The sequence below is a fragment of the Mytilus galloprovincialis genome, chromosome 10 (assembly GCF_965363235.1).
Source record: "Mytilus galloprovincialis chromosome 10, xbMytGall1.hap1.1, whole genome shotgun sequence".
Classification (NCBI taxonomy): Eukaryota; Metazoa; Mollusca; class Bivalvia; order Mytilida; family Mytilidae; genus Mytilus; species Mytilus galloprovincialis.
Window position 1 is genome coordinate 61122434 of NC_134847.1, and position 12518 is coordinate 61134951.

Here is a 12518-nt window from a genome sequence, read left to right on the forward strand (position 1 = left end):
GTAGTATCATTGTAGTTGGATTCAGCTTACGTGTTTATCATTGTAGTTTGATTCAGCTTGCATGTTAATCATTGTCTTGGATTCAGCTTGCATGTTAATCATTGTAGATGGATTCAGCTGTTTTGTTTATCATTGTAGTATCATTGTAGTAATGGATTCAGCTTGCAGGTTTATTATTGTAGATAGATTCAACTCGAATGTTTATTTTCATTCATGAACTCAGATAGTGTTTGCTAATTCTTGAGTATTGGTTCAAATTGCACAAGTAATATGATAGGATTAAAATGCCATGTCAACCTAATCATGCACATGTCAGGTTAAAATTCCTTTCAATAATCATTTATAAATTATGCAAATTCAGTCAAAATTTTTTACACTCCAACAGCATTACTAAATCATCTGGACTCACCTGTATTAATGAAACATGTGTGTGTGATATTCGTCGTGTGCTAAGGTTTTTTATTTCTGCGTACACTGGTATGGCATCTCTGAGAGCAAAGCCTTTCTTCTCCAATCTAATGGAAGCTGTTACCGTACCAGCTATACAACAAAATGATCCAACTGTTTCAAATGTATCATTCTCTACTGGGTACTGAAATCATACAAACACAATTTGTCACAATCCAATCCTTAATACAGTTATATCAAATATTTCCATTTAAAGAAATAAACTCATCATAGATACCAGGATTAAAACTTTGTATGCATGAGATGCACATTTTGTCTTAAAATAAACATTAGTGACACATGAAAAAGGCCAAATACAGTACAAAGTTGAACAGCATTGAGAACCCAAAATTCTAATTGGTTTTGACAAATAAAGCTAATTTAATCTATTCTTGGGGTAGAAAATTCTTAGAATTTAAAAAAAAAATCAAAGTTTTGTAAACAGTTCAACATTTCATATAGTTACAGTGTGAAGGTTGAAATGTACTTTTTTAGGCAATTTTTAATTTATTTTTCTACTCTCATATAAGAGTTGATGTTTGCATATATTAATAAAAAAAAAATTTTATCATTATTTATTTTGTTACTTTTTTGTGATGGTCTTTGTGGTGGGTTACTATGTGACTTCATGTTACTATATTTTGGTTTACTTCTAACTCAGAAGTATGAATAAAGGGATGTAGGTAATTGTTAGTGAGACAGCAACCCAACAACACAAAAGACAGCCAGTTGTTCAAAACACAATTGAAACGTTATTACTGTAGCAAAAAATAACTGTTTATAATAATCCTAGAATACTGTAATTTGATAAAAAGGATTATTGATTCCAAATAAAACACCTTATCCTAGTAAAACATTACAATACAATTAGATAAGAATTAAACATAATTATCAAGGTCTTTTTGACAACTAATAGACCTTTTGCTAACATGACCTTAATGGAATTTTTAAGAAATAGCAAATTAATTGCTTTACTGAACACACATTTTACAACTGTAACAGATTGTTAAAACTTGTGGCTCGCTGGAATTCCGATATTGTGAACAAGTTAATTTGTAATGTTGACACTACATTCCTGTGGTATTGATTCGTTGTAATACAATGTTCTGAAATTGGTGTATTGTAAAAACGATGTCAGACCTGCATTATCTCAACAGTAACTTATACCACAGATTCAAATTCTGACTTCAATTAAAAATAGTCTTTAAATCTACAAGAATTAATTTAAATGCTTGCAAAAATCATGAAGATAATAAAATTAGGGCTTTTCATGAGGTATAAAACTCAGAAGATATCTTAGAAATTTTGAATGCATTGCACTTTTATTATTCCAAACAGTCCACTAAAATTTTTCTAAAAACAAGATTTTTATTTAAAAATGCTGAGCAACCATAACAGCTAATCTCATATTTACAAAAAAAAAATATGGATCACAAATTTAAAATCTGATCTCTGATACAGAAACATAAAATATAGATTACACCTTGCGTCCTTGTTTTGAATTATCAACAAAAAAACTTAATTATAAGAAAAGCAAAGACATAATGGGCAAAGAAGGCAAAGATATGTTGGCAATAATGTTACCATGTGACCATAAAAACTAATTTTATTGTCGTTCTTCATCATAACATTACTTACAGCAGCATCAGGTTCATTGTTCAGATCTAAGCAGCCAATCACAGCAAACTTGCTTGTTCTTGTTGGATGGGGTCCTCCAGGGGTACAAATTGTCATTCTTGCAAAATATCGTAATCTTCCATGTTTTCCTTTAAATGATGATGGTGCTTTCTGTGGTAGTGTGAATTCAAATGGAAAATAATGTGAACCTGAGTGTAAAACAGCACCATCGGATGTATCCTTCTCTCCTGAAAAATTAACATTAAATTTAAAGCCAAAGTCGAATATCTTGTGTATTCTCTATCATGGAAAATAGACATTAAATGTGAAGTGAGAATAGAACAGGACCATTTTAAAAATTGTGCATTAATTCATTCCTGCCAAAAAATCTCTACAAGCAAAGGAACAGCGTTTTTGCTGTGACTGTCGAGTTGCAAACACAGTAAGGCTTTCTATTTTGGGAAAGCAAAACCTCCACCTCACAAAAAGTTCAGGATGACCCCTAGGATTGTTTCAAGTGGAATTCTTTGTCTGTATAGATGACGCACGTCTGTGCATAAATTTGAAACCTTACACAGATGTGGGTAATATCAACAAACTAAACCATTACACACATAGAAGCCTAACAAATACTGTCTTAATTTGCATCAAATTAATTGTTACATATACAAAAACAAACACTTAGATGACCATAGGGCACATCCAGACACTTGTTAGATAACTTGGCAGGAAATAATGTATATTTATTACAACTATTGGCAGACTTTTAAGTGCTTCCCTTGAAGATGGATATAAATACAGCAAAGAACAAAAACTCACATTACGACTATTGAGATGGCCTCTAGCACTAGTTTGATGTAGAATTTAAAGCTTGCACTTAATGCCTTCCACATTTATACAAAACTGAGGTTTAATTTCCAATATTTCTGATTATTGTTGAGCCAAAATATTAATTAAGTAAGCATATTACAAAATGTAAATTAATAATTAAGAGTACACTTTACTTTTCTCATCAAGATTATACTTCAGTAATTTTTTAGAATATTCTTCAATTATATAGTACAAACTTTATATTTCTTGTTATATGCATGTAGTTTTAAGCTTACATTTTATAATTTAATGGTTATGTTTATCACTACACTTGATGTTTTATTATTTCCTTTTTCTTTTTCTTAAAAAAAATGGCAGAGGCAACTTAATTTAGATATAATTTTTTGTATAGTACATTATCAAATAAAAAGACTGAGAAAAGAGGTTCAACTGATCTAGAAATCGATGCAATTCTAACTCAATACTACAAATATTAAACTACAAAAAACTCTTGTTATTGATATTGCTTTTATATCTTTCAAAATTAGCAGGGCTTGCAAAACCAACTTTAAGATACAATAATCATTTTCTTCAATTTGCCTATCCTACTTTTTTAAAATCAATTTTGAGAGAGTATTTGATCTTAATATCAAACTTTCTTCTTTATATATTGCTGCCGGTATTTTCCAAGTTAATCTGATAATGGAAGACAATCTTTGATGAATATAATAACTTGATTTTATGATCAATCATGAAACATCAGAACTGGACAATCCTATATTATAATATATTCTATAATAGTTCTAACATGTCTACCAGTTTAGACTAGAAATCTCAATCTTAAGTTTCAGTATAGACCAAAAAGAAGAAATGTGACATGGATACAAAACATAATAAGGTGATATGATTGCCAATGAGGCAACACTCTACCAGAAGGCCAATGACATATCAACTTTAGACTGAACAACCTTCAGTGATGAGCCAAACCCATAACTGCATAGTAAGCAATGACAGACTGGTCCAGCAATGTCAAATATAAAACAATTCAATCAAGAAAACTAACAACCAGAATTGTCATTGATTTTCAAAATAAGTGTAGGTAAAAGGATATTTTTTTCTCACAATGATCTTTCTATACTATTATTTAGTAATATACATGGTATTAAAATTTCGCACATCTTAAATGCCACACATTCAAGATTTTCATTAAGATTTTCTTTTGGAAAAGAAACAAATAAATCCTTATAAAAACCTTTATTTTTCAAGTCTAATATGATCATGTATATCTTATAAACAGCATTTTAAGTTTGCAAGTCTAGGGTGTCTGTGACCATCTCAAAGATTTTCAAGTCTAGGGGTGTCATGTGCAACAAGCCTATACTATCACACCCTTTAAGTATGTATTCTTATTATCAAAATACAAACTAAAAAGAATTTACATGGTTCAAAGCATTAGCAAGATAACACAATTCAAAACAATTAAATTTTATGATCAGATCAAATTAAATCCCCAACCAATTTAAATGAAGTGTAAAGATATGAAATAAATCTCCCCAGACTTTGGTCAGATCCCAATATAGTGCCAATCATTGCTGTAGAATCTTCATAGCAGTATTTACATGGTTCAGTAACGCTTGACAGTTTATAATGATAACTACATGATTAAACTTCAGAAATTTATGAATCTGGACTCTATTTACTCAACCCTGTTATAAAGGGTGTTTGGTTTTAAAATACTACGTAATAATATTTTCATAAAGGATAGGTTTTATATTAACAATATTTAACATATTCGTTTAAAGATTTCGAATTCAAAGCAATAGTAGTGTGCTTAAACATGTTTCATATTGATAGTAATAAATATTAAGAATCTTAAGAGAAAGTTTAATGCTACATAGTTATGATTTATAGAAGCTCTGATATCTGAGAGGCTTACGTTGTAAGCTGATTTCATCCCATCGTGCAGGGTTTCTGGTACAGGAAGTGCACTTAATTCATTCATATCAGTTTGTTTATTCCATTGTAAATGAGACCTAAGGGAAAACTTTTACCATAAAGCATCTCTACCAGAATGAAATAGTACCTTTATAAAAGATTATCTTTTACACTATGTCTCAACTTATATTCTACAACTTCTTTATGTTCAAGTCCTTTATGCTATTGTAAGGAAGTTCAATTAAGGCTTTTTAAAGCTAGTTACCTAATGCATGTAGAGCAAGAATTTGGTTAGCTTGCTTGCTTTGTTTGTATTTTGTACAATTGTAATTAATAGGGATATCTTCCAATGTAATTTAAATATAATATATATATACAGTTTCAAAGTCTTGCATTAGGAAATCACAGCCCTTACATATATTCAATTTAACTTATGCTGGACACTAAATATAACTTTTTGACTGGTCATTAAATTAAGACAAGCAATGACTCGAATCATTTTACATTAACTTATATATTACCCTCATATTTAAATAAAACATTAGAATTCAGTTTTATTTCAAGCAGAATTAGTATTGTTTTATATATGTTATTGTCAAAGTGAACATCGTTTGATATTTTAATTAAGAGGACAGGTTTATTTCAATATCTGCCTCAACGTGAGAGGAATTAAATAATAAATACTGTATAATTAACCAAATCAAGTTTTACTACAATAATGTGACAAAACATAAAAATGACCCCAAATTTTATTGGAAATTCCTGGACAAGCATTCACATCTGAAATATTATTCAATTTTGTGCAAGTTTTAATTTCTCTTCTATTGATTTTCCAAGTAATTTCATCTCTTTTGGAAATTCCACCATTCTTTAGGTATTTTTTATTTTCTTCTTCAGTATAGTGTCAATGATCTAGATTTTGAAAAATATGTTTTCTTAAGAATTAAGAAAGGACAATAAACAAACTTCCTGGTTCGAGGAAAGTTTATCGAGGTAATTTGTTCTGAAGAATACAAGATATTTGTTCCTTTATAAAATATTCTACAAGAACAATCAAACTGGATAAAGTTTAAAGTATGGTCAATATCAATTTACCTTTCAAATAAATATTTTTTCAATTGATATTTTATAGTATGTCTTTCTATGTTGTGATGTTACACTATAGTTTCAGGTAATGGTGAAAGTGTTACCTATCAAAATGTTTAAACCCACTGCATTTGTTTGCACCTGTTCTAAGTCAGGAACCTGATGTTCAGGGGTTGTCATTTGTTGATGTTTTGTACAATTTGGAGTTTAGTATGGCGTTCATTATCACTGATATAGTATATATTTGTTTAGGGGCCAGCTGAAAGATGCCTCCGGGTGCGGGAATTTTTTCGTTGCATTGAAGACCTGTTGGTGACCTTCTGCTGTTGTCTGCTCTATGGTTGGGTTGTTGTCTCTTTGGCACATTCCCCATTTCCATTCTCAATTTTATAAGTGTTTCTCTTTTTTTGTTTTTATGTAGATTAGACCATTGGTTTTCCCGTTGGAATGGTTTTACACTAGTCATTTTGGGGCCCTTTATAGCTTGCTGTTCTATGTGAGCCAAGGCTCTGTGTTGAATACCATACTTTGACCTATAATGGTTTACTTTTACAAATTGTGACCAGTGGATGGAAATATGTCTCATTGGCACTCATACCACATCTTCTTATATGTATTTGATCATTTTTATATAAGTTAGGGTTGGAAAGCATTTGAATGATGAATACCAATTGTTACAACAGTATCACTCTTGTTTTGAATAAGGTTATAAACATTAAGAAGCAACAGAGTAATAAAATTTAGAATGAACAGTCTCCTTCTCTTGAGCAAACAGTGAGCCAATTGCAGGTTTAAGGGCATACGATACAGTTACAGGGAAGGTAATGACGTTGCGACGTCAAACTATGACATATCGGGAAAAGATGCATTTTTCGACTGATTTTTATCATTCAAACTGTTTTAATTTGAAAACGAGTGCATGGACCCCTATTTTTTAAAGCAGCAATTTGTTTCATTTTGCAAGGAGATTATGTGACCCAAATTTTATAAAACTGTAAATAGCGCATTTTTTTAAATTTTGATAAACATGCAGCAAAAAATGACGTTTTTTCCTCTATTCATGAACATTTGATAAATATAGAGTTATTTCGGAATAAAAATTGCATAATTTTTAATGATACTTATAAAATACAGAAATTACCGATTATTTAACAAAAAACAATTTGTGTTTATCTTTTAAAACAAAAAAGTTATGTCTTTCTTTCGAAAAAGAAAATACGGACACAAATCTGAATTTTGAGCAAATACACAAACTTTCGACCTCATTTTACTCAAAAAGTAGCTCATGAAGGTATATTTTTTATTACATATTTGATTTAATCTGATAAAAAATAGCCTACATGCAAATTTTCATCAACTTGTAAATACAGGTTCAAAACTGTATCGTATGCCCTTAAGAGGAGTTTGTGTTGACTTGTTGTTGCTCATCTTTAGTTTTCAGTCGCCGTAAGAATTGTTTTGATTATTATATAAAGTATTTACCTTTAATAGGAAGGACAGTTGTGTAGTTGAATACTTCTTCATCAGAAGCCTGAATGTCACTAGATGTCATCCATTCTACCTTGGCTTCACCTATTGCTTCTAAACATACAGCTGAAATAAAAAAAAATATGAAAGATTGATTGATTGCTTAACTTTGAAATAAAATGGAGTAAAGGAAATGCTAATAACACACCAACCGTGAAACAAAATTTAACCAAGAGAAGAGACAGGTATTACAGGTTCTTATAAGATGAAACACATTTTTTTCTATTAATTCCTGACCAACTATGTTCCACTCATTGTGGAATATTCATGCACAATACATATGAATGGAATTATAGGTTAAAAAAAATGGAAATGGAAAAATATCTCGAGTATGGGTTAAAATTTTAAGGACAATAACCTCATATTCCAAGAAGTTATCAATGTGTTAACTAGGCTGCTTAGTAACAAACTTTACATAATAGTCCTTTGAACTTTTAATCAGGTTGTATGCTAATTTGTCCAGTTTAAACACCAATAACCTCTGTAAAAATGTACTTAATTCATAATTTTCAACAAATTCATTTTTTTCAAGACACATAAATTTCAGTTATGTTAGTGTTTTTTGTTCCGTTTCTTTTTCTGTTGGAAAAATGCGATTTCTCACATACAAAAAAGAAAAATTGATAAAGGGATATTTTCAATCCTGATCTAATCTTATTTGTATAATTACGGTTGTACTTTTATTTAGAAAAAAACCTGACCTAATAACTGATTTTTTTTATCAATTGGAAAAAAAAAAACATTGTAAAACCTCTTTCCTCAATTATCAAAAGGTAGCTGTTTTGAAGGCTGATATTTCTGGAATCTATTATAGAAATATTGACACATATCGGATATTGGCAGTAAAAATGGAATACTAACCCAAAAACAATATTTTTTATCAGGTTTTACAGCTTTTAACCTGAAAATTCAATTAACAATTTACCTACAAAATCAATCACTATGAAGAAAAACAGAGCTGAATCTTTTTTCCAAGTTTATACACCAGATCAGCCATACACATTTACAAAAGTATAAATCTATTCTCTTTTCAAATTGATTTATTTCAAAAGAATACAACTGCCACATAAGTTTATACAGCTGAATAACCAATGCAGAAAAAACTTGATGACTGTCTGTTAATATCATGCTTCAAAAGAATGAAAAAGAAGATTTAACCCAAAGATATCCTAAATGTTGAACGAATTTCATCAAATTATAACAAGACATATATTTTTATTTGTGATAGTTAAGACTAATTGTGATTTATTGCGATCAAAAGATCAGGTCTATGTTCTGAATGTTCAGCATCAACATCGTTTCATCTTTTCTGGTTTTGGACGTAGATCTAACAATGGTCGACAGGACGTCGGTTCAGCACCTGCACTTTCCCGCTGTGATTACTTTTACTGTGTTAGATATACTGCTGATTTATCCGGTGCACAGCAATAATTTAACTTTTATATTTTTACTGATTTCTGCTAAGTTAATTTTCAATAAAGTACAATGCTGTTAATTATTCTAGCAAAGATATTGGAGTTTGTGATACAGCTTTAAAGAAAAGTAAAGTTCACTTGGAGTAGGGTTTTAGGGCAATTGGAATGTTTTAGCTGGCAATCCTTTCTTATGTTGTTTTTTTATACACATAGTAGGCCGGCACATAAACTTTATCCTGCTTGCATGATGTACTGTCCCTATAATTATTATAAGTACTAAGAAAGGGCAATGGAATTTTTCTGCATGGCTACTTCTTTGTAGGTCTAAGGATAACTAGAATTATTTGAAAATTTAGAATTGAACTTTTTCTAGTAAAAAAGGAGATATGTGAAACTGTCGATGAGATAGTAACCCAAGGAAAAAAAAACAGAAACATCTTTTAAGAACCTTTTCAATGATACCAAATTTTTTAAGGATTAAGATAATTTTGATTTCAAGCTTCAATCATCTTTTACATTGAGTTTTTTTTTTATAACAACGGTCACATTAATTGAAGAGAAAAAAAGAGATCACATGTATTTGAACAAAACAAAAGGTTCTATGTGTAAATTATCTTTGTAAAGGTGGGTCTGTATATACCCTACCTATCTGATGCCATTATTTTTATTTGATTTATTCAAAAATCTATTTTTATTTGATTTATTCAAAAATCAAACTTTTATCATTGACTTTTGTTTACTTTTTGAGATAACAGGAAGAAAATGTTTTGAAGATAAATAATATTTATAAAGCATTCACAGTTCAAGTTTGAAGTTCCAATGAAATCTTGTTTAGAATATGAACATAAACTAAGTCTTTTGATACAGAACCATTATTCTAATTTAAAATGCATTAAGAATATTCTGAATGTAATTTGACCCTATTAGATCACAGTTAGCAAGTAATACAATATAAGACAAGATTTTTTTTTTATCAATTTGGTATAAGTGTTTATATAATTCTTTTAAATGAGTCTTAACTTGTAAAGCGCCGTTATGTTTTAAAATATTAGTCTCAGAAATCACATTGATGATGAAGAAGATTGAAAATTAACCTGATAAGAAGTATCAATGATGGACATTAAGCCCTTGTAATTGTGATTCATTTAGAAAGATCAAACATGTTATACATTCTCATGATTCTAAAAAGAAATAAACCTCTTCAAGAGACACAACTATTATCACTAATAGGCAAGACAAAAGAATACAAGTGTTCAGGGTTTCCTCATTACAAAAAAATAAGGTAGATAGGCAAGTATACATTTTTTATTTAACAACCTGTGTGAATAAGGGGAATCCTAAACACCAGTATGTTTTGTTTAGGCATATATATACTGTATCACTATAGAAAGCAAATTTACAGAACTTCAAAAATTTGACTATCTTTGGAACAAAGTCTATTTCAACCTAACATAAAGCATTATCAAATAAGCGAACTATTTGATCACAGATAAAAATTAATGAAACTGACAACATTAAGAATAACCTACAATTTAACCTAAACTTATAGAATAAAACTTAAAAATAGCTTGAAGCTAAAAGCAATTACAAATATTTGTAATTTACCCTTCATACAGCTGACTATGTTTTGTACATAAATGGTAGAGACTGTGAGTATTGAAAGATATCCAATATCTACAATATTTATCTTTAGGTCATTTGAACCCAAACAAATGTCCATTCTTCATTAACTGGTCAGTATTAATTTTCTCTGATGAATGGAGATTTGTACAAAAGTTCAATAGATTGTCTATCCTTGGAAATGAGAATTGTTTCACAGACGAAAGACTAGCTTCTTATGAAGGTTACAAGATAATGCCAAGATAAATAGTATTGTAACCTGTAGGTCTTAATCAGCAATATCTACTAACACAATGCATTCTGTATCATTCAATTCCTGTCAAATATAAGGCTGCAGTGATTTACAACCATTTTTTCAGGACCAACATATTTTTGTGAAAATCGTTGTTTAAGTATTGTAAAACTCAATACCAGATATAGACACAATTTTATTGACTTCATATATATTAGCAGGATTAATTATAATTTTAATTTGTCATCATGTTTGTTGTATCAATTATTATGGATTTTAAGATAGAGTTTAACATTGAATTATAGAAAATCCATTCATTTAGTCAGAGGGTTTCCAGAACAGTGACAACAATGCAGCCAAAGGCATTCACATAACCTGGACTTGCATATTCAAGGAAGACCTGGTTAAATTACTGTAAATTTAGTGCATGCATTTATCATTGCCATTGCGAAGACCATGATCACTCAACTTTTTGGTGGGGTTATTTGTGTTCAGTCTTCAGTTTTCTTTGTTGTGTTTTTGAACAATGGACGAAAACATAAAATTAAATAAATGGCGTCAATGTTTTGCAATTTTACAAAGAATATTATTAAAATTCTAAATTCAAATTATTTTTTTTAGACATCTATCTTGTCACAATTTTGAAAAGATAGAATATACCCAACATTTCTGAACTTCTAGTAGTAAAAGTCAGTGGAATAGGCCAAGCTTTCTACTCTTAAACTTTGCTTGATTTCTAGGGATGTTTTTACTCTTTTTCACAAGCCATGGAAATCAGAATTCATCAATAAAAGTACTTCAATGGTTTATAAAAAATTCATCAGCTATGATCTCAGCACATATGGCAAATTAACTTTGTTTGATGTACGACATACATAATGAGTTCCAAGTATTTAATTGCATTCACACATATAAAATAAAATATGCATATGATTGAAGTCGGTATGAGGGATGGAAGGACCTTTTTCAGGATGTCAAGATCTAACCTATATTTTAGCCAGAACTTCAGATTGAGTCTTTATTTTCGTGAGTATTGGTGATTCACCCTTATTTTTGACTCTGAACTGAATGATTAATTTGTTGGGGATCTGGAAAAGAATGCATAATTTATTCCAGAAAACATTCATGGACTACAGCCCCTCCTACTGCCCCTCTAATAAGATGATCATGAGTTAATATGGTTTATAATCTGTATAATTCTGAAATATCTTGCATAAATAAACATTAGATTATTATATAAGTCATTATGTGTGGCGTAGAATATACTTACTTTGTACAAACATGGAATTTTTCAGGACAATCCATCCGTACCCAAACACAGTATCACCAGCATGATATGTGGCCAGTGGATTGTTAAATATTATTTGGAACTTCTCTAGCTGCTCCATATCACCTACTGGTTCCTGAAAAAAACAAAAACAAATCATTGTTTCTGTGCAGGTATGTCACAGGGACATAACAAATTTAGCAATCTGGAACAATCAAAATTTTTAGAATGTTACAACTGCTTTTCATAAACCATAATTATATATGATATATCCTGAGTGTTTACTTTAAAAAAAAAAATACAAATAAGAAGTTACTCCAGCTAAGTATAGGGGATAAGCCCCCCACTTGTAATTCAAAGTATCGGAAACATGAAAGTAGGTGTTTGACAGATTCCAATAAAGGGCTGCGCTTTAGCGCATGATACGCCCGTTGCTCTTTTAACTTGTCTTTTATGCTTTAAATTAATTTGTATGGTCAACTAGAAAGGGAGCTTACATCAATAGATATAAACAATTCACCAAAGTTTCATGGACATTGGTGAAAGCCTTTTTGAGTTATTG

At 30.0% G+C, this 12518-nt stretch overlaps 1 protein-coding gene across 9 annotated transcripts in view; it reads right to left on the minus strand.

Moving 5' to 3' along the window:
- Window positions 1-12518, minus strand: part of LOC143048037 (arrestin domain-containing protein 17-like) — an 80283-nt gene that overhangs the window by 18876 nt on the left and 48889 nt on the right. For all 9 annotated transcript variants that reach the window (XM_076221468.1, XM_076221469.1, XM_076221470.1 and 6 more), the window contains 4 exons: window positions 11960-12092; window positions 7378-7488; window positions 2086-2312; window positions 410-592 (listed from right to left, as the gene is read on the minus strand). In XM_076221468.1, coding sequence (XP_076077583.1) covers window positions 410-592; window positions 2086-2312; window positions 7378-7488; window positions 11960-12077 — 639 coding nt within the window. In that variant the 5' untranslated portion in view covers window positions 12078-12092. The remainder of the gene's footprint in view (window positions 1-409; window positions 593-2085; window positions 2313-7377; window positions 7489-11959; window positions 12093-12518) is intronic.